The following is a 22,709-nucleotide window of genomic DNA, read 5'->3' as shown; positions in this document are numbered from 1 at the left end:
ATTTTTTCATAATGCACGCAAAGTTGGAAAAATATAAGAGATCAGTTTTGAGATGTCTGTCAATATCCGTGACTTTGAATGCAAGTTAGGCATTGAACTAGACTTTTTGGGTGAATAAGTAGAGGAATAACAAGTACGAGTACGCTTACTTTTCATGGGTTTCAATTGAAATGATGTTTTCCTATTTTAATCTTCGTTTGCCGTTACAATTACATTAAACTTGACTTTATTTGTTCTAGATTTCGTTTTCCATTTAATTTTCTTAGTGGATTACTTCCATGATCGTATTTAGTTATGGTTTATTAGTAGAGGTTAATAGTCATGTATTCACGTAAGTGGACAAGGTTAAAATGAATGTTGTATGAGATAAATTTGCAATAATACTTTGTTTTAGGGCCTGTTCTGATTTACTGAGCTGAACTGAATAGAGTTGAAATAAATTGTTTATTAGAGAAGAAAATTAGGAACTGAACTGAACTAAGCTGATTGGAGCTGAATTGAATTGAAGTGAATTACTGGGGGGGAGGGGGAGGGGGGGGGGGGAGGGCAAGTGCTCAATTGTTTGAAAATCTTGTACTTCGTATTTAGGAAGAATTGAATGAGTGTAAATAAAAGATCAGATGAATATAGTAGAGGAAAAATGGAAATAAATATGGAAAATTTGACTTTTGCTACCCATTTATTTATTTATTATTAATTTTTTAATTTTTTTGCTATCACCTAAAATCACATAATTTAAATTTTAATTGCAAGGGTGAAAAGAGAACTTTTGTCTCGAGCAAGGAAGGAAACTCTCATAAAGGCGGTCATTCAAGCAATTATATCATACATTATGGGAGTGTACCGCATTCCGACCTCAATTATCGACGACATAAAATCTCTGACCGCAAAGTTTTGGTTGGGCCACTCAAATAACCGCCGGAATGTTCATTGGATTAAATGGGAAACACTCTGTAATCCAAAAATGCTTGGGGGCCTTGGCTTTCGGGATATGGTTGTCTTTAACGAGGCTATGCTTGGAAAGCAAGCATGCGCCTTATCTCTTGTCCAAATTCACTTTTGAGTAGAGTCTTGAGGAAGAAATATTTTTCTTATGGCGATTTTTTGAGTTCTTCTTTGGGTCTCTCTTGCAGCCACTCGTGGAGGAGCATCTGGGGTTCGAAATCCTTGCTGATGGAAGGTCTTATTTGGCGAGTTGGGAATGGTTGCAACATAAATATCTGGGAAGATTCGTGGATAGCTGACGAAAATGGCTCAAAATTATGTCCCCTCGAACTGATGAGGTAACCTTTGTGAGTGAGCTTATCGATTTTGAGACTATGGACTGGAATCACGAGCTAGTAGCCAGAATCTTCAATGAGCGCGACATCAAGTGCATCCTCTTTATCCCTCTCAGTCTGAGATCCCCGAAGGACATCATTACATGGGCTTTCTCCAACAACGGTCTATACTCTGTAAAAACCGCATACATGTTGGGTAAGTCTTGCAATCTTGATCGTTTTCACCAAGCTTGGATTAATTTGTGGAAGCTTGAGACAACTCCAAAAGTGAGGCACCTGTTATGGCGTGCGTGCACCAGCTTACTCCCTGTTTGCGCCCTCCTCAAGCATAGACACATGGCTGAAGATGATAAATGCCCCTGGTGCTTGACTGAAACTGTAGACACCCAAATGTGTCTCCCCAAAACCAAACCCAGTGATGAATACCTTTCATGTCATTGATTATCGAACAAAGCGAAAGTGTGAAAAGTCTAATGGTGAGGATGTTTTTATTAAAATATCTCTTCTTTCTGTTTTTGAAAATATTTCTTTTCTTACCCTATTTATGAAAAACATGCATTCTAGTTTAGTTTGGTCCATGATATGGGTCCAATAATGGTTTAGTTGGATGGGGATTGAAAAGACCTTTCCAACGATATATTATAAGCCCAGTTCCGATGAATAATGAGGAATTTATGGCCAAAATACTAAACCGGGCCCAAACCGGATTTTACCTACGACCCAATGATCATGTGGAGGGTCCAAAGGTTTAATCTTATTCCTAAACTAATTAGGATTTAATTAGAAGGTTATATAAGTTTCTAAAAGATCTTAATTATCCTTTCTGAAAAGATAAAATCAAAGAATTTGAAATTAAATAAAACTTTCCTTTTTTAAAACTTTCCTTTTTTAAGCCCTAATTCTATTCGAATTTAAAGATGTTCAAAGACAGTCAGATATTATTTTTGTGCCTCATAATTTTTATCCAAATCTTATATGTTTGGATAGATCTTGAAATTATCATCTACAATCAACTCTCATCAAGAAATTCTTGATATACTCTCTCTCTTTCTAGCCTAGCCTTTTACAAACACAATTCCTCATACATTAGCACTAGACACACCTAGCCAAGTTCGAAGTTGCCTTCGCCCTAGACGTGAAAGGTTTGATATTTCTGAGGGTTTGGTCCAAAATCTCTATTTCAATTATTTAATTTAATTGTTTGATTTTATATTTTCCTTGAAGTTACTAACACGTGTATTTTGTTATTAGAAAGAGGTACGAGGCATCCAAGTAAGTACTTTAATTGTTTAATTGATCTTATGATGTAGAAATCATGTTAAGATTGTTATTTTGGTTCCTAGTATCATGTTAGGATGCTTTCCTTAGTATGATATTTAGGGTGATTTGCTTATATCAATTATGATTTCTAGGATGCTTCCTATTTTCTTTCCTAATATCATGCTAGTATCATGTTAGGGCTAAAGCTTTGATTTTTGATGTTTAGTAACATGGTAGGGTTTGTTATTAATCTTGTTAGTATCGTGCCTAGGATCTTGCTATTATTATGCTTTAACATGATTATTTTAATTATGATTGTTATTATGATTATGATTATAATTATGATGATTGTTATTATGTTGCTTGATGCTTATTTATTGTTGTTGCTTGATCACGCCTTTTATGCATGTTTAAAGGGAATTTGTACTTGTAATCACGCTTAATAAGATAATTAATAATCTTGTTTAGGGCTAATATGATTATAATTCAAGTGATCGCCAGTAATAGTTTTATATGTGCATTAAATTCAACCAACATAGATTAAACAAGTTTTGGGTTAATCTGTTGATTGCATGTTAGTTAGAAAGCGCACATGAATACGAGAAGAATAAAGTAGAGGCCTATTTAGGGCAGGTTCAATCTCTTTTAGGTTGGATTTGTACCTTCATCCGCGAACTTCCAGTCATGGTTCCAGACCTATTGGAGTTGACGGTCTCATGGATCGTTAAGGGGTGTAACCTTCACCCTGTAAACGGTTTACAAGTTCCTAAAACTTGTTGACGACTCTTTTGCTCTAGCTTCCTTCCCTTTGGACGCCACCATGCTTTAGTGTATGATAACAGTGGGGCTCAAGTGTGGGTTGCTTGAAATATTCCCTACAGAAACCGAGACTCTTAGCCACACTTTTTTCTCTTGCATTGCTGTTCGTGACCTGTGGGATGCTGCAAATTGCAAGAAGCTTGTGAGGGTGGGCGAACTTCCTGACTTCAAGGACCTGATTGAAGCCTAAAGTAGCGAGAATGTGAAGACCCAGTAGCGTGGTGCAGCCCTCCTTTGGCTGATCAGGGAGCGACGTAACAACAAGGTCTTCAATAACAAAGATACCTCTCACAACTCTGTGCTTATACGATTGACAAATTCGGTTGAAGACTATGATAAGTATGCTAAACGAATATATGGCTGCATAACCCCTAAGACTCCCAAAAGCCCGAAAATATGGAAACCTCCTCCACAAGGCTACATCAAGGTGAACTGCGATGCCGCGCTAAATGTTGAGGGCTGGGTGGGTCTTGGTGTTGTTGCTCGCAATCACAATGAAGAGGTCTTGTTCGCTGGTGTTAAGTGATACAAGGTCTTCTGGTCTCCTGAGCTTGCTGAGTGCAAGGAAGCAATTTATGCAGTCCGGTTGGCTAAGCAACATGGCCTCAAGAACATTATTCTCGAGTCTGATAATAGCAGCATCATCTCTAGGCTGTCCAAGGCTTCTACTTATCTCTCTGATTTGGACTCCTACTTGATGACGTTTTGGATACTTGTTCTTTCTTTGATTTTATTTCATGGTCACATGTTAAATGGGAAGGGAACTTTGTTGCACACCATTTAGCTCATATTATCCCTTATGGTGTTGAACAAATTTGGGCAAATTGTTGTCCTAATGATATTTCTCCTTATGTACTTATGGACAATTTGTCCAACAATGAATGAAATTGCTTCACAGCTTAAACTTTTTTTTTTTTTTTACTGGGGTACACCATGCACCCGGGTGCATAGATAAACATTTTGGAGAAAAATGAATAGAATAAAAAAGGATAAGAGACACTTGATGTTGAATAGAGTTTGTAAAAAATGAAATAAATGAAAATAATTCAAACTTTAAGGAATGAATAGGTATTTTTTTTTTTTGAGTAAAATAAATAGGTACTTTTAAAATAACAAAACTGGTAGAAAGAAAAAAAATTAGGTGAGTCGGACTCACGATAAGTCCAATGTATCTACACTAATAATCTAATATTTTATATTAATAATCTAATATCTGACATTAGATTATTATTAATGTCAGATATTAGATTATTATTAATGTCAAATATTAGATTAGTAATGTCAAATACTTAGAATTCTCATGTTAGATACTCCCTCCGTATTTTAATAAGTGTTACACTTGTCAAATCCGGCCGTGTTTTAATAAGTGTTACATTTTTTTTTTCTTTTTTCTCATGGTCCCTCCACCCAAACCCACTGCTACCTTTTTATTAAATCTTTCCTCTCACATTCATTACTTTTTAATAAATTATTAGCCTCACTATCTTTCTTTTATAATTTTGTAATACTCCAATTACCCCATTTACCTCTTATTTTATTTAAGTCAATTAAATTGCCTAAAACTATGTGCCGGTCAAAATGTAACACATATTCAACACGGAGGGAGTAAAAGAAGGAAGAATTAGGACCCCCCCTCACAAGGGGCGATCCTAAAGCATCTGAGGTGAGAATGGGGTATAAAGCTGAAGAGTATTAAGTGAGTACAACAAATTACAAAGTATTTTTTGCACTTGTAAAAAATACGGAGGGATAGAACAAAAAAGGTAAAGTTTTGGGTGAGACGGACTCACGTAAGTCCACCATCTTCATTCTCCTTCTTCCCCTTTCTCTCTCCTCCCGCCCATCAATGGTGGCCAATTCCTCCACCACTCTCCGCCTTCGCTCCCGCACCTCCCAACTTGCTGGCGATGAAGAATGATCGGATGCAACTTGCTTTGGCGATCAGTCTTCGAATTCGGAGTTTCGAGATGATCTGGAGAATGACCAGATCTGTGCTGCTACTCTGTTGAGTTTGGGGAGGCCGGATTCTATTGATATTGGTCGAGATAAGGAGGATTTTGGTGAGGCGGCTTTGTCGCGGTAGTTTTGGGTGAAATTGATTAATTTGATTTTGTGAAATTTGATTGTGGAATTGTTAATTGATGATGAAATGTAAGAGTTTGTTAGAGATGATGTGAAATCTAAGGGTTGAGGAGAGAGAAAATATTGTAGTCATGGAAGAAGAGAGGGTCAATGGTCAATGAGAAATAATGTCAGGTATTAGATGTTTATTGTTTGGCATTTGATTGTTATTGTTTGGTATTAAATGTTTATTTTCAGGTATTAGATTAGTATCGCCAGGTATTATATTAATATTAACTGGTTTAATATTTGTCAGAAATTAGAAAATTTTAGTTAGGAATAAAATTATTTTAGCCAGGAATAAGATAATTTTTATTAGGAATAAAACTATTTTAGTCAGGAATAAGATAACTTTTATCAGGAATAAGACAATATTATAGATTTTATAAAATGTTGGTGCGCGGGCTTTGATCGGGTTTTTCAGACCCGTGCCTTTTTGTTGCTGAGCCCGATCTCACGTGAGTACGTTCTACCCAAAACCTTTTTAACAAATTTAATTTAATATTATTTTAGATAACCAAAAATGAAAAAATCCATAATGTGACTATGCGAGGCTCGTTGAACTGTTGAAGTCACGATCTGAATGGATGACCCAAACAGAACCTGTAAAAAAAGGAAACATCAATGACCAAAGTAGAAATTTTTACTCCCATCTTTATTTTTCCACATTCTCCACCAAACAAAATCAAATTACCCAATTTCAAATTAAACAAACAAACAAAAACTAAATTGAAAAACAATCACCAATATCTTCGTAAATTGTAGCATCACCAAGCCAGACTCGGTGTGACTTTCTTCTCCAATTTCTTCAATTTTCATCCTCATTTTCAACGATCCCAAAAATCACCATTTTTATCTTCTTCAAAGATCTCTGCAAATTTACCCACATCATAATTTATCAATTTTAGCTCAAATTTCTTGAAACCCATCATTGTTTGTTAATGGTGGGGGTTGGAGAAATGAAGAAGTTAAGAAACTACTACTTAAATCTCAGACACCCACATCACCAAACCTCCATTATTACAACAATGGAGGGTCGAAGAAGATGGATCTTTCCACTTGCAATCGGTTCAATTATTACCCTTTTTCTCCTCTTTCTAACAACCCTAACAACATCTCCTACTTCCCCTCTTTTCTCTTTGTCGTTTTACAGGTATTCGTACTCATCTTCTTCATCTGTTTTTGTCGAATCCAAGCTTCACCCTGTTTCTATTTCGCCATTGTCAACCCATACACCGCGGTTCGCGTACCTTGTTTCGGGTTCTGCCGGTGATGGGAAGTCCTTACAGAGGACTCTTCTTGCACTTTATCACCCTCATAATCAGTATGTTGTTCACTTGGATTTGGAGGCTTCATCTGAGGAGAGGCTTGATTTGAGGAATTTTGTTAAGGATCATCCAATTTTTAAGCAATTCAACAATGTTAGGATGATTACTAAGGCCAATTTGGTTACTTATCGCGGTCCGACTATGGTGGCGAATACCCTTCATGCTGCTGCTATTTTGTTGAGGGAAGGTGGTCATTGGGATTGGTTTATTAATCTTAGTGCCTCTGATTATCCTCTGGTTACTCAGGATGGTAAGTTCAGGTTCTTCGTTTCTTAGTTTTTGAGCATAATTTGTAACAAATGTTGCTAATATTAGTTTTTTAGATGTTGATTGATAAATATGGTAAATTTGTTAATTTATGGATAAGTTAAGAGTTTGGTTGAATTTGGGTATTGTTTTGATGGACTGTTAATGGGATAATTATCTGTGTTTGATTGCTTAAAATGGTGGGTTTTCGATTTGGTTTCACTAGTTTTATGCATTGGTTTACTGATAAATTAGGGGCTGTTGATGGTTAGCTGAGAATTATGTTCAGCAGGCACTTGTATTGATTGTTTTGTTTGGTTTGCTGTGACCAGATCTGCTGCACACATTTTTGCATTTGCCTCGTGACCTGAATTTCATTGATCATACAAGCAACATTGGCTGGAAAGAGTAAGTAACCGAAAAAAAAAAGGATCTTTTGTTGTGCATTCATGTGTTTGTACAGGAATCGGAGTATTAAGTTATTGCTTAAATTATCTAGGTTTCAAAGAGCAAAACCAATCATTATAGATCCAGGGTTCTATCAGACGAAAAAAGCTGATGTTTTTTGGGTGACTCAACGGAGAAGTGTGCCAACAGCTTTCAAACTCTTCACAGGTTTGTACTGCTTAATGTAGGCTGATTTCATCTCTATTTTGTAATGTCTATCAGTATCCAACAAATTAAAAATTCCCGACCCTAACTAATTCTGCTGAAAGTCGTTGATTAGTCTTTTTGGTGAGTCTTTACTCTTGATCAATCATCCTGTGTCTTCTAAAGGTCTATGTTTTCATGTCTTGGATGCTTCATATGTGGAGTAGTTACAAATGCATGTTTTCTGTGGACTTCTTTTGAATCAATGTGAAACAGGAAACCAATTTCATCCCATATTTGTAATTGCAACCTGTAAAGTGTAACTTCCAACCTTTTTTTTAGTCATACAGCTTTTCTGTCCTTTGTCTGAGGCTTATGCTCACTGTTTAATCAAATCCCTTGAATGAGGATTATATAGTGATAGTTATATACTGAAGTAAGGCTCTTGCTGGTTGACTGTCAGTTGTTACTTATGTAAGTGACTTATTCTCAAAGGGAAAAGAGTTGGCAATTTGTAAGAATTGTAACGAATGACACAGGACAGCTGCATGTTAAGGTATACAAAGCATAGGAAGATGCTTTTGGAGTTTTGGGTTTGGATTGGCTCATTCTTAAATTGTTGATTAGGATTAGGAGAACTTTAGTGATGATTTCACGTGCCTTGACACGTCAGCAGCTACCACAAATTAGAATTTTGTTTTGACCAAAAAAAAAAAAAAGAATTTTTGTTTCAGAATTTAGTGTTAGGTACTAAGTTTAAAGTTTGCTCTTGTCTTTCAGTGGCCCTAGTTATGCTGGGCACTATTATATATTAGACATTATGACTAACATAGAAGGTTCCTTATCTGCTGCAATATTTGTCTCAATTATACTCTCCAATTTTGTCTTTGGAAAAAGAAAATCAGAACCAGCCAAAATGAAAGTAAACTTTTGGTGTGCAGAAGAGGGAGGGAGCGAAGTTCCGGGAGATGTGTTTTTGAAAAAGGAAGATACTTTTGAAACTGTTGGTCTTGTCTGTTAGAATGTGTACATATCCTGAGAAAAGAACATAGGGTTTAAAAACATGTGTAAGTGCCTGTATTGGCTGTTCAGCTGTTATTTGAATGTTGGGTTACAAATGTTATAAAGTAGTACTCATAGGTTATAATTTCTAATTATAACCTCTAAAGAGCTGTGATCTGCTATTAGTACTCCCTCTGATCCTTTGTGGTGTTCCCATTTGAATCTTTTTGTGAGACAAAAAATCAAAGTGGGAAGAACAAAAAGGACCAGAGGGAATATTAAAAAACTCAACTTCTTACTTGTATTGTTTGTGAAGGCATATATGATACTTGCGGTTTTCTTGTGTATCATGTATGCATGGATTGTTGCAGTAGGGCAGTAAAGCGTGCATTGCTGTAGGCTTATACTCTTGAGTTATATTTATCTTAATCCCCATACTGATCTTCATTTGTAATTTGAATCAATACCTATTTTTCAGCATGTTTTGCAAGTGTGTTTTGACCTACAATATCTTGATTTTACTCTTGACTGTGAATTAATGCTGGCAAAAGTTGTAATTAAACATAGTATGGTGCAGTATTATTTTACTGATGCTGCTTCATAACACTTGTGAAACTTTGAGCATCTGGAAGTCAGTTTTATTATTACTGTCAAATTGTACTTAGTTTGGAACTGAGTATGATGCTTATCAAGTTTTCACTTTTTTTGTTGGCTGCGAGCACTGGTGCTATGACTGCTATCCTCTTTCAATAGATGGGTTGGCATTAAAGCAGTAATATGCTTCATATGCAGTGAAATGCCCTGTGTATTGTTAAAAGGACATTGTAGTAATGGCTCGACAGGGAAGTAGTGTGATTAAATGTGTATAACTCAGAAATTTGTATTTCCTGGGAGAGTGGGAGCCACAGAACTGCCAAAGTACTTCATTGGTTTTGCTGCTTGCTTTTTTGTATAATTGGTATTTGTTCTTCTATTTTGATGGGTTATACATATCCTACTTGTAATTTGCATTACACCTTTAAACTATGTGGTGTCCAGTCTTTCCACCCCCTCTCTCTTTCATAACCTTTAATAAAATAAAACACTGAAGAAATTGGGGACAAAAAAAAAAAAAAAGATATTATGGTTTTGTTAGTTTGTCCGTGTTCAGATTTTATTTGATCATGTTCAAGGACATTTGTTCTTATTCAAAACTACAATATGTTCGAGCAACTCTTTGTCCACCCCTTGTTAATTTTTGTAAAGAGTGTAGATCTCCTTTATGACAGTGGGTGTAATTGTATGTAGGTTCTGCTTGGATGGCTCTTTCTCGCCCTTTTGTTGACTACTGCATTTGGGGATGGGACAATCTACCTCGAACTGTTCTCATGTACTATGCAAATTTCATTTCCTCTCCAGAAGGCTATTTCCATACTGTCATTTGTAACGCACAGGAGTTTCAAAACACAACTGTTAATACTGATCTCCATTTCATATCTTGGGACAATCCGCCCAAACAACATCCTCACTATCTCACTGCTGAGGACATGTCGAGAATGGTCCAAAGTAATGCTCCGTTTGCTAGAAAGTTTCATCGTAATGATCCTGTGCTTGACAAGGTCGACTCTGAGCTGCTCTCTCGAGGTCCAGGGATGATTGTCCCTGGTGGTTGGTGCATTGGGAACGCGGAAAATGGGTCTGACCCATGTTTATTAGCAGGAAATACAACGTTCCTCAGACCAACATCAGGTGCTAAAAGGGTAGAAACACTAATTAGTTCATTGATGTCAGCTGACAAATTCAGGCAAAATCAGTGCAAGTGATGAGCTCCATCTAATGGGACCAATTGTTGTATCAATTGTATCATTAATTTCAGAAGGAAGCACAGAAGCTGTCAGTAAATTTCACATACTGAGAAGATGATGCAGGATAAAAAATTATCGTTATGTTTCTACTGGAAATCAGAGGTATCATACTAGTCACGCTTCAACATGGTGTATACATAATTTCACTTGTAATATGAGGGCGCAGCCCATTTTTTCACACTATATACTGAACTTGCAAAGTAGTTGTGTAGAATTAGAAGGGCGCGGGTAGTTTGTTACGTGCTCACACTTAGAAGCTTTTGTGAAAAGGAATCCTCGCCTAATGAGGATGAATAGGAGAAAAATCTGGAATTGTTTCAATGTTTGTATCTATGGATTTGCATTTTACCACTTGTTTATTGTGACTGGACTATGCATCCTAGGTATGAACCTTTGATGAGAGTCTCAGATTCAAAGTTATGCTGTAATTTTCTTTGTAATCAACTCTAATATATAATGTTCGTATCTATGGCTCTGAATTCTACTTCACTTTTTCTGAATGTCAACCATTCTGTGAATCCGAGGGATAACTTTATACTACGTATCTAATAACAGCTCCTCTTGGTTTGCTATCTCATAGCATATACAATGAGGAGTTAGTATTAGGTACTACTGGCTCATGATACTCCAACATATTAAGTGAAATAACATATGTTTAAAACAAAATAACATAAAAAGTTGTGAGAGTATATAAATGAAAATAAACTGAAAATTAATCAAAATTTCAATTTCATTTCTCTCTCCCTACCTTTTCTCCCTACTTTCCCAACCCACCATTTTAACATTATCAAATCCTTTATTCTTCTCAACAAAAACCACAAAAAATCTTTTGATTATTATTTTAACCACTCAAACATGCAAGCACAAAATTGCTCAATCAAAGTTGAAAATCAATTTCACTACATAAAAAATGGTTGATATTCATGAATAACATAAAGGTAGGACAATCGGGAACAAGCATGAGCAAAACAAAGTAAGTAGATTGAATTTGTTTTTGTTTTTAATTTAATTAATTGAAAATGTACCGCTAATTTGAATTAAATATGTTAAATTGATTTGATTTAATCGAATCTATGTTATTTTTAAATTTGCTAAAATGTTGTGTTATTTTATGAAAACTTTATGTTATTTTACTAATTAAATGCTACATAAATCTGCTAAAACATTATGTTATTTTACACAAACCTTGTGTTGTTTTGCTAAATTAACATTATGTTATTTTGCTAAAACATTGTGTTACTTTACGTAAACCATGTGTTATTTTGATAAATTCTAGTGTTACTTTGTGTAAACCTCAACCCGTGTTATTTTACTATAAACTTGTGTTATTTCACGCAAACCTCGTGTTATTTTGCTAAAATCATTTGTTATTTTGATAAAAGATTATTTTGTTATCTTACTTGAACTTTGTGTTGTTTTGCTTCAACCTTTTGTTATTTTGCTTCAACCTTTTGTTATTTTTTAAACGTATGTTAATTTTACACAACTATATGTTAATTTATTTTCTAGTAAATTAATTTCTACGTCAAATTTCGTTTTCAAATTCTCATAAATTTGTTCGATTCTTTTTCTCTTCTTTAAATTAAACCATCTTCATTCAAATAGTTGTTCAAATTTTATCAGATTCTCACAAATATAAAACATTCAATTTGATTTATAAGGTTTTAATTTTTTTGATTTTGGTAATTTAAACAATTAGCTCTTCAATTCAACAAAATTTCTTAATAATAGACTGATGGAAGAAGATAGATCTTGAATGTTGCAAACGAATTAAGAGATTATTTGAAGAATTTTGAAAAATAATGTAAGACAGAGGGAAGAGAAGAAAAACAAAAATAGAGGAATAATTTTTTTTTAATTAAAACACTAGCATATGACCCCCTGGAGTACCATGCTCATTGTACTCCAGGGGTACTATAGAAATTGCCTACAATGAGGAATTGAAGATAATAACAATAACAGATGGAGGGAGTATATTACCAATTTATATATTTGATACTCCCTTCGTCCCTATTTGATAGTCACTTTTGGGCAATTTTCACGGGAATTAATAAACATGAATAAGAAGTAGAAAAAGTAAATTTACATTGGATATACAAAAAAGTAGAGAGAGAAAGTAATTAAAGTACATGGGAAAGTAAAATTTACATAGGAAAGTTAAATTTGCACAAATATTTTTGCAAATTGGAGGCAATTTTGGTAAAAAATTAATATTAATGGTACTTGAAAGAAACAAATGTGACTAAGATTTTGGGGCACCAAAAATAGAATAAGTGACTATCAAATAGGGAAGGAGGGAGTATAATATAGTGCCTATCGTGAATTTTTTGTTGTTTTTATTATACTACCTCTGTTTCGCATTTATTGCAACTTTGAAGGGTACGGACTCCTAGGCAAAAATTGGTTTTTTTTTTTGACGACTAGGCAAAATTTGTTTGTGAGTGTAAAGATAGAGAGAGAAAAATAGGAATGCATGTGATGAGGAGAGAGATAGAGAGAAAGGACAACCTAAAAAAAGAAAGAAAATATTAGTTGCAAATAGTGTGTAGCATCCATTTTTGGCAAAAGTTGTAAAAAATATGAAACGGGGGTAGTACAAAATCTCATCCTAATACACCAACTTTTTTTATTTTTTTTATTTTTTTTATTTTTTATTTTTTATTTTTTTTATTTTTATCTTTGTCTTTTATTCTTGTAAAAAAGCAAACATTATAAGACAGAGGAGTAAACTACACAATCACTCCCTAAACTTAGCACAAAGTTGCAGATCACTCACTAAACTTTCAAAAGTTGCAAATCACTCACTGTGGATAGTTTTGACCTACTATATCAGGTAAAATGCAAGAACTCCCTAAACTTTCTCACAGCTCCCTAAACTTTCATCCTTAATTGCAGGAACTCCATCCCTAAACTTTATTTAGAAATATGTCTTTTTTTTTCCAAAAAACTAGCCGTTACAAAATATTGTTTGATAAAAAAATAAAAGACAGCAGTTGTATATATACTCCATTGCATCCATTATTTCTGCACATCTAATCTGCAACAAAAATCATTGAAAAAAAAAGGTTACAAAATATTTCTGATCAATATAATAGAGAATTAAATCGGAAATATGTCAAGGAGCAGTTCTGGATTGAGTTCAGGGGCAAGGAGGTGTCATTGTGGTTTGTTAGTGTCAAAGAGTAGGGCTTGGACTAAAGATAATCCTGGGAGAAGGTTTTATGCATGCCCTGACTATAATGCTGAAACTGAAAGGAGGGGCTGCAAGTTTTTTAGATGGGTTGATGCTGAAAATCCCACCATATGACAGACTAAAGTGATTTTGGGCTTGATGGAGGAGAAGCAGGAGCTGAAAAGTGAGCTTATGAGTCTTAGGGAAGGTTGAAGGTGAATATTTGATGCTTATGAGTCTTAGGCAAGCTAACAAGAACTTAAGGAAGGTTGAAGGTGAATATCTGATGCTTAAGATTAAAAGGGCAGCAGGGTTTAATGTGGGTTTCAATTGTGAGCTTTGGAAGGTTATTTTGGTTTTTTTGTTGTTTTAATTTTGTTTGTATTTAATTGATAATGTAAGGTAGAGATAAGGATGGTACCTGAGTTGTTAGTCCATGTTGCTGTTCCTAGTGCCTGTGATGCCTCCTTTCCCTTGCCATGTCCTGTTTTATGGAATTGGAAATTATTGAAATGAAAGTTATGCTTTTTTTTTTTTTTAATTTGTATTTTTGCAATTGTTAACAGTTAATTGCCAAATGGTAACTAAAAATGCCTATAATGCCTGGCTTGATATTGTGTTTTGAGTTTGGGAAGGCTGGCTTGACAATGGGTACTCATCTTGGCTGACAGAGTACACTGTATGTTCACCACCTCCATTGTCCCTGTAGTGAGCTCTTTGAATAGGCTGCACATCAGTATATTAGTGACATTAGATACGTAGTTTAGGATTATATGGCATTACAATTGCTTCAAACAAAATAACTTCTTGTTGCAATTCTTTGATAGCCATTAGGGTAGGTATATAATCCCACCCTTCTCACGTGCATGGGAATAGGATTGTGTCCTGCACCATGGCCCTGCATCTGTGGCTGTTGCATGTTATCAGGTTCCTGGGTTGTGTTAGACTGAGAGCTGTTGTGGTTAGGACCTTCAGAGACATTCTTGCAACCTTTTTTTTTATTTTTTTTTATTATGTCCTTGCATCCCACAAAGGCTGCAGTGCATGGCAACACCTTTTTTCCTTAGTTTTGTGACCCCTTCCTGGTGTAATCTTCTCTTCACATTAGGTCTATGTTGAACTTTTTTAGTTTAGGAGGGATGACAACATCATCAGACCTTGGTCACTCTTGTGGACCATTCAGAGGTTCAAGTAAATAATCATAAGCTTTCAAATAGGTAATCTTTGTGAAGTAATCACTTACATACTGCTCAGGTTCATCCACCTTGTTCCAGATTGCAACAACAGCATGCTTGCAAGGTATACCACTAACTTGCCAAGCCTCGCAACTGCAAGTTCTATCTTGCAGGTTAACCACGAATTTTTGTTGGGTTGCCCCTCTCCTAACTCCATAAGAAAACCCACCATCCCAAAAGACATTCCAACCCCTTGCCCAAATCTTATGCTTCTCCAACTGTTGTTAAATCCTTGGGCATAGCAGCACTTATTTTTTTCCAATGTCATCCCTTTTTTATGTAACTGTAGGGAATATTTCAAGCATCCCACACTTGAGCCCCACTATGATCATACACTTAAGCATGGTGGCGTCTAAAGGGAAGGAAGCTAGAGCAAAAGAGTCGACAACAAGTTTTAGGAACTTGTAAACCGTTCACAGGGTGAAGGTTACACCCCTTAACGATCCAGGAGATCGTTAACTCCAATAGGTCTGGAATCATGACTGGAAGTCGGGGATGAAGGTACAAATCCAATCTAAAAGAGATTGAACTTGCCCTAAAAATAGGCCTCTACTTTATTCTTCTTGTATTCATGTGCGCTTTCTGACTAACATGCAATCAATAGGTTTACCCTAAACCTGTTTAATCTATGTTGGTTGAATATTAATGCACAAACAAATCTATTATTGGCGATCACTTGAATTATAATCATATTAGCCTAAACAAGATTATTAATTATCTTATTAAGTGTGATTACAAGTACAAATTCCCTTTAAACATGCATAAAAAGCGTGATCAAGCAATAACAATAATAATATATCAAGCAACATAATAATCATCATCATAATCAAAGCTTAATAATAATAGCAAGATCCTAGGCATAATACTAACAAGATTAATAACAAACCCTAGCATGTCACTAAACATTAAAGATCAGTTAGCTCTAACATGACACTAACATGCTATTAGGAAAGAAATAGGAAGCATCATAATAAAATATACATGATATTAGAAATTTTAGTTAACCCTAAACATGATACTAGGAAGCAATAAAACATCCTAACATGATACTAGGAATCAACAAAATACTCTAAGCATTATTTCTATATCAAAAGAGCAATAAAGCAATTAAATTACTTACTTCGATGCCTCGTACCTCTTTCTAATAACAAAATACACACGTTAGTAACTTCAAGGAAAATATAAACTCAAACAATTAAATTAAATAATTGAAATAAGGATTTACGACCAAACCCTCAGAAATTATCAAACTTTCACGTCTAGGGCTGTAGGGCAAATTCAAACTTGGCTAGGTGTGTCTCGAACTAATGTATGCGGTATGGTGTTTGTGAAAAAGCTAGTTTAGAAAGCTAGAGAGAGAAAGAATAAGCTATTGCTTAAGAGAGAGAATTAGAGAATTATGGGTTGTGAATGATTAAAAACAGGGAGATACAACCCCTATTTATAGAAAAAATAGCTCGAGATACGATAGAAAAGAGTTCGAGTCCCATTCGGAATAAAAGACCTTCTGTCGTCAACGACAGGAGTTAGTGCCAGACGACAGGTATTAGCGCCAGGCGACAGGTTGTATTTTTATTAAACTGGATTGGACGTTTTTCATAAATAGGGTACGAAAAGGAATATTTTCGAAAAACAGAAAGAAGTATTTTTATTAAAAACAACCACATCACTAGAATTTTCACATTTTACCTTGTCCGATAATCAAATGACGTGAAAGGTATTCATCACTGGGTTTGATTTTGGGGAGACACATTTGGGTGTCTACAGTAACCTTTCCATCAAACTTTCTCTAATGTCTTCCAGCATAGTTATAATTGGCTTATGCCTTGAGTTTAGTATGTAGGCATTAAAGACCTCACTCATGTTGTTGTCCACAGATTCACAACAGGATATAGTGTTGTAGAAGGCCCTACGCCATTTCATGTAGTTTCTACTCATCAAATCATCTGCTGCAGCTGCTGATATTTGCTTCATCACATCCATGTTTGCATTAAAGTCATTCTCAGTTGAACTCTTAACAATAATCCAGAATTGCTTTTTAAATTCAAGACTAAACACACCCCTGAAATTGTAGTAGACATGCCTAGCACATACCCTAATCTCTGCTTGAGGGAACACAACAGCAATTGTAGCAAGCAACCCTTTTTACCGGTAACTCATGAATGTGTACCCAGCCCCCTGCTCAGAACCTAAATCCTCACCTAGCAAAGACAAAAACCAGGTCCAACTGTCTGTACTCTCAGTCTCCACAATAGCCCATGCTATAGGGAACATTTGGTTGTTCCCATCTTTCCCTACAACAACCAAAAGCTGGCCCCCAAATGGTCCCTTCAAAAAGCAATCATCTAGTGAGATAAAGGGCCTGCACCCAGCTAAAAATCCCTTCTTTAAGGCATCAAAATATAAGTATAGTCTTTGGAAAATGTTATCATTCAATTGCATCTTCACTGTGTTTGCCCTGTTTGATTTCAGTATTTTAACAGCATACACTACTAAAATTCGGCTAAATTGCAACCGTTTTTTTACGACCGTCTGAAAAACGGTCGCAAAATTCATATTTTGCGACTGTTTTTTATGCGGTCGCAATATTACGACTGCTTTGACAACGGTCGCAAATTTGCGACCGTTTTACGACCGTTCTTAGCCTTTTAGACGGTCGCTAGGATGTTTGAACAAATAAAAATAATTCCAAATTAAATAAATCGTTTGCGACCGTCAAAGACGGTCGTAAATGTCATAATCTTCGACCGTCAAAGAGACGGTCGCAAATGTCAAAATCTGCGACCGTCTCTGACGGTCGTAAACTTCATAATCTGCGACCGTCAAAGAGACGGTCGTAAATAATCATAATCTGCGACCGGCAAAGACGGTCGTAAAAGACCCTTTTTTTTAATTAAAAAAATACGGTATAAAAGCATACCTTATTCACAAACCCTAATCTACTTCACACTCCCTCATGCCGCTCACCCCTCCTCTTTCTTTTCTCTCTCCTACTCTTTCCTTCTTACTTCTCTTTCTCACGCTCCTCCATCTCTTTCTTCTCTATCCTTACTTCTTTTATTTCCTTTCTTCTTCTTCTGACTTCTCCATTTTCGTTCGCTTCTCACGCCCCTCCATCTTCATTCTCTTTTTCTTCTTCATTTTTTTCAGAGCTGTAGTTTTGGTGTACGTATTTTCGTCGACAAACAAATTATGGTGTTCGGATTTCTTCAACAAACGAGTTATGGTTTTTCATGGTCAAATTCGACCTTAAAAATTCCAGATCTAGAGTTTTCTTGGTCGAATTTGACTATATAAACCTAAAGAGGAAGATATATTATGAAAGGTATGTTTATTTTTTTGAAAATTTTGTTTATTTTTGAATTTTTTGGTTGAAATTCGTTTTCCGTTCGAATATCCATGTTTGTTTGATTTTGTTATCGATTTTTAATTGCTTTTCTGTTCAAATTTCTTTGATTTTGGTTTTATTTCGAGTTTTTCATAATTTTTTTCGAATTTGTTCTATATTTGTTCGAATTTCATAGATTTTTTGTTTGATTTTTTTGTCAAATTTTTTGTTCGAATTGTGGGTTTAATTGTTGTGGGTTTAATTTTTTTTGGGTATAATTATTGGGCGATTTTTTTATTTAATTTTTGTTCGTTTTTTGGTTTAATTTTTGTGCATTTTTGTTCGATTTTTTTTATATAATTTTTATGCATTTTATTTGCTCGAATTTGTTCTTTATGTGTTCGAATTTTATAGATTGTTTAATGATGTTTTATTTCATTTTTGTTTGCTTTTTGTTCAAAATTATGTAGGTGATTTTTTTTTCTTTTTCTGTTTTTCTGGGTTAAAGGTGGGTAGGTGGTGGTGGGTATTGGTGGTTGAAGGTGGGCGAAGGTGATGGTGGGTAGAGGGTGGCGGAGGCGGGTAGTGGTTGTTTAAGAAGGGTAGTGGTGGTGCGTGGTTTGGGTGGGTTCTGGTTTGGGTGGATGGGTGGGTCTTTTTCTTTTTTTTGTTTTTTTAATACTTTTAGCGACGGCTTATGGCGGTCGCTAAATTCAATAATTGCGACCATTTCATAAGGCGGTCGCAATTTTTAATATTTGCGACCGTTTTTTTAACGGTTGTTGAAAATAGGTAAAACGACCGTTAAAAATCTGCGACCGCCAAACGGTCGTAATATTTTGTTTTTGCGACCATGATAATAACGACCGCCATGTTGCGACCGTTGACGGTCGCAATTATGTATTGCGACCGTTTTAACTATTTTTTGCGACCGTTTGCGCCGGTCGCAATTTGGCCAATTTTTAGTAGTGATATCTTGGTAGCAGGGCATACTGCTCTTCATACTCACCAACTATCAAGGCCTGTCCCTTCTTCCTTGCCTTATAAGAAATTAAATTGCTCACCCTTATTCACCTCTCCAACCATATTGTCTGCACTATGTCATGAAGTTTCATATAAGGGTTCACCCTAAACTTGTTGGCAATCCAGGTTGCATTCATTCTCTTCACCTTAGCTGACCTACCACATGTGTGCTTACCTATATGTGTCTTAACTTTGAAATATTTTTTCCCTTGATCCCAAGAAGCCCAGATTTTCCAAGGGCATCCTTTCTCATGATTCTTACACCTTGCCCTAACTATGTCCCTGTTATTCCTAATGTATGGAACATCTCTTCTTGATTGAATGGAATAGTCACACAAAGCTTTTCTAAACACTGCTGTATTCTCATAAGATTGTCCCACATAAAAATTAGGTTCTGCATCATCCCTGACTATATTATGCTGTTTCCTGACAGCATCTGTAGTGTTAGGTGCCACCAAATACCCACAGTTTTCATCATCGTCTTCCCCCTCACTACAACTCCCATTATCACTCCAATCATCTCATTCATCATCAACATTCAGTTTTTCTTTCCCTTTTGATTCAGCCAACCTTTGCAACATACTTAACTCCTCCTCATATGATGCCTGTTCAAGTTTTTCATGAGTGATCCTAGTCCTAGCATTTACAAAGTCCATGTCATTCTCATCAGTTCCCTCACTATCATAATCTACCTCATTCACATCATTACTCCTAGGATTTGACTTACCAGATGTCCCAATAGTCAACATATTTAAGAAAGAACCCCCACCTAAATTAATATTTGCACACTCATGCTTAGTGTACACATGAATGACCGTGTATTATAAAAGCAAACAAAAAAAATGATCAAATGTACTCCTCTCAAATCCCAAAAACCTAACTCCATCCTTTAATGTTTTCCTTGGATCCAAATAATGCAGCTTAACTATGTTAGTGTATGCCAAAGAATCAATCAATTCCTTGACAAATGTAGCATCAAAATCCATTGGAAGGCCATCAAACACTCTTACATTACCCCCAATGTAAGTCATGTCACCAACCTCTAACCATTCCCCGGCATGGTGGATAATTATGCATGGACTGAGGTTTGTCATTACACCAAACACACAACATATTTTAATAAATAGAACTATTGACCAAACTCATCAACTAAAGCAATCTACATATCCATACATCATAATCATTCACTCAAAACAGAATAATCAAAATAGGTGGAATAACCAAATTAAATAGAATATGTAAACAACATATATAACATAAAAGTACTTGTCATTCATTATTCATTGTCAAAAGATTAGTTCCATAAATACATTCAAGGCTCCATTAAGAAGACATTAACAAAGAAGTTACATTGTCATGGTTGTGACAAATTACAAAAACCTACTCCAAATTTGTCACTAATCCACTACGATACCATGACAATCACCTTAAAATAACCTAAAATAACTTAAAATCTTTACAAAAACAGCAGCACACTTCCTTGAACAACAGGAGAAATCCATCAAAATAGACGGTCATGTCCTTGTTGATCCAGGCATGAAAGTCATGACCATTGTTGAAGATGAGGTCATTGAGGATTCCACGTGTTCACAGAAGCCTTAGGGCCTATGAAGGGCAGGGTCAGTTGGAAGTTGCGCATACGCCACCAGAGCCTCCACTTCCAGTAGGTGCGCTGCACAGCAAATCTGGCACCCGAAGTGAGCTTCGGAAAGAGGTGGGTGACGAGGAGATCATGCTGGCTCCACAGAGGGTGCGCGTCAGCCAGTGCATCCATACCTAGGTTAAAGGACACAAGTCAGGGTATATTTAACTATGGACAAAGTCATGTTCAAACCCACCATGAAAGCCCCCTGTTCTACCCTTCTCTTACAACCCTAAGCAAAATTTTGAATTTCAAAAACCCTAACAACAACAACAAAAAAATTAAACACAACACAGACAAGAAAACCTTTTCTAAAGTCACTATCACATAATCTGAGTTAAATTCACACAAAATTAACCAAAATTCTTCAAATATTTTCCAACCAACACATGCTCTAACATTCACTTAATCAAAACAAACAAAAAACAAGCACAATAATATACCTTCTTCAGAGTACAACCTTCAAACTTTCTGGGATGTGAGCTCAGAAGTACTAGGCCATGACATTATATTCCTTGTTCGTCTCCAAGGGAAAGCTTCAAGGGTATTTTTTTTTTCTATAGGGGCTCTGTTTTTTGGCGAAATAAGGAAAGATGAAGAAAGCTTCTGTTAGATGCTTTATTATAAAGTCGTTTGGCTTTCCCGCGCCTCGGGTATTGTGAGAGGTTATGATGGCTTCTCGTTTACCAAGGTTGCCTCCCATTGGTCCATCAGTTTTGATTAGATTGTAGAATTAAAAAAAAAAATTAGAAATACTACAAAGTTTAGGGAGTTACCTGGGATAACGGGTTATAACCGGATAAATTACCTTCGACGACCGGATGAGTGAGTGATTTGCAACATTTGTAAGTTTAGGGAGTGAATTGCAACTTTGTTGTAAGTTTAGGGAGTGATTGTGTAGTTTACTTTAAGAAAGAGAGAATAACTCTCATTCAAAATTTTTAATCAATGTAAAAGCTAAAACAAAATTGTTGACCCTTATGAGGTTTTGATGATGATGTTAAGAATTGAGCAAACTTCCATCTAATAAGGATTTTCTAGTGTTGTGATGTTTGCAGGTTTAGTAAGCTCTGGGAGTTGAAGTAGGAACTGAAATAAAGGAACTTTAGAAGATCCATGAGGACAAGTAAAGACAGAAGAAGAGTTCCAGAAATGGAACTTCCCGAATTTTCTTAACAGGAACTTCACAACGGGTTGTAACGACCTGGTTCCGGTGTAATGCTGGGGCAAACCTCAACAACCAAGGATTGGTGCAGAGCTCGAGATATCAACCTAAAGAGATGGACTTCATAACTTATAGTTGTATAGAAGATAAGTTTGTTTTTTATAGGTTGATGTAAGCATGTAATTGGCTGTTATGCGTGGAACTTATTAGAAATCAGATAAAGCTTGGCAAGCTCATCAATTCGTATAAGATAATTACAGTTTTTATGAAAAAGTATTTATTTGATTTTATCTTCTAAAATCTGGTTTAAATCGGTTTTATCTTTTTCTTAAAAATTCTATCTTTTAACAAAACGAATTTAATCAAAATTGGTTTTCAAATAAAACGAAATTAAATCTGTTTTGATTTCAGTTTTAAAGATGATATGATTAGATTTCTGTTTAAGCTTATCACATTTGCGAAAATCCTACTTTGTGAACTGATGTTTCTCTATAAATATAGAAGTATTTCAGCAAAGCAAAATGAGAGTTTTAAGCGTGAAAACCACTTAGTGCTTAAGAGTAAGTTTGCCAAAGGTTTAAGCTTTATCATTTTGATTTCGGGTTTCATGTGTAGCTCTCCATTTATGTGTTAGAGTGAGTCTCTGTGTTGTA

General features: G+C 35.5%; 3 protein-coding genes across 3 annotated transcripts; 2 read left to right on the top strand and 1 right to left on the bottom strand.

Moving 5' to 3' along the window:
• The first annotated feature begins 1,262 nt into the window (after positions 1–1,262).
• Positions 1,263–3,885, top strand: LOC145583833 (uncharacterized). The gene is made up of 2 exons (XM_081640797.1): positions 1,263–1,642; positions 3,606–3,885. The coding sequence occupies exons 1-2, from the start codon at positions 1,263–1,265 to the stop codon at positions 3,883–3,885; spliced, it is 660 nt and encodes a 219-aa protein (XP_081496923.1).
• A 2,253-nt stretch (positions 3,886–6,138) lies between these two features.
• LOC145584801 (beta-glucuronosyltransferase GlcAT14B-like) lies at positions 6,139–10,970 on the top strand. The gene is made up of 4 exons (XM_081641591.1): positions 6,139–7,058; positions 7,387–7,462; positions 7,554–7,669; positions 9,935–10,970. Exons 1-4 carry the CDS (start codon positions 6,422–6,424, stop codon positions 10,447–10,449), a joined length of 1,344 nt encoding a protein of 447 aa, XP_081497717.1. The 5' UTR covers positions 6,139–6,421; the 3' UTR covers positions 10,450–10,970.
• A 3,855-nt stretch (positions 10,971–14,825) lies between these two features.
• LOC145583832 (uncharacterized) lies at positions 14,826–20,343 on the bottom strand. The gene is made up of 6 exons (XM_081640796.1): positions 20,106–20,343; positions 19,820–20,018; positions 19,301–19,741; positions 17,069–17,356; positions 16,753–16,960; positions 14,826–15,116 (listed from the first exon to the last, which is right to left on the bottom strand). The coding sequence occupies exons 1-6, from the start codon at positions 20,341–20,343 to the stop codon at positions 14,826–14,828; spliced, it is 1,665 nt and encodes a 554-aa protein (XP_081496922.1).
• Between the last annotated feature and the right edge of the window lie 2,366 nt (positions 20,344–22,709).

Source organism: Chenopodium album, chromosome 16 (genome assembly GCF_948465745.1).
Source record: "Chenopodium album chromosome 16, dcCheAlbu1.1, whole genome shotgun sequence".
In the NCBI taxonomy this organism is placed as follows: domain Eukaryota; kingdom Viridiplantae; phylum Streptophyta; class Magnoliopsida; order Caryophyllales; family Amaranthaceae; genus Chenopodium; species Chenopodium album.
Note: the sequence above shows the minus strand (reverse complement) of the source record. Positions and strands in the feature narration are given on the sequence as shown.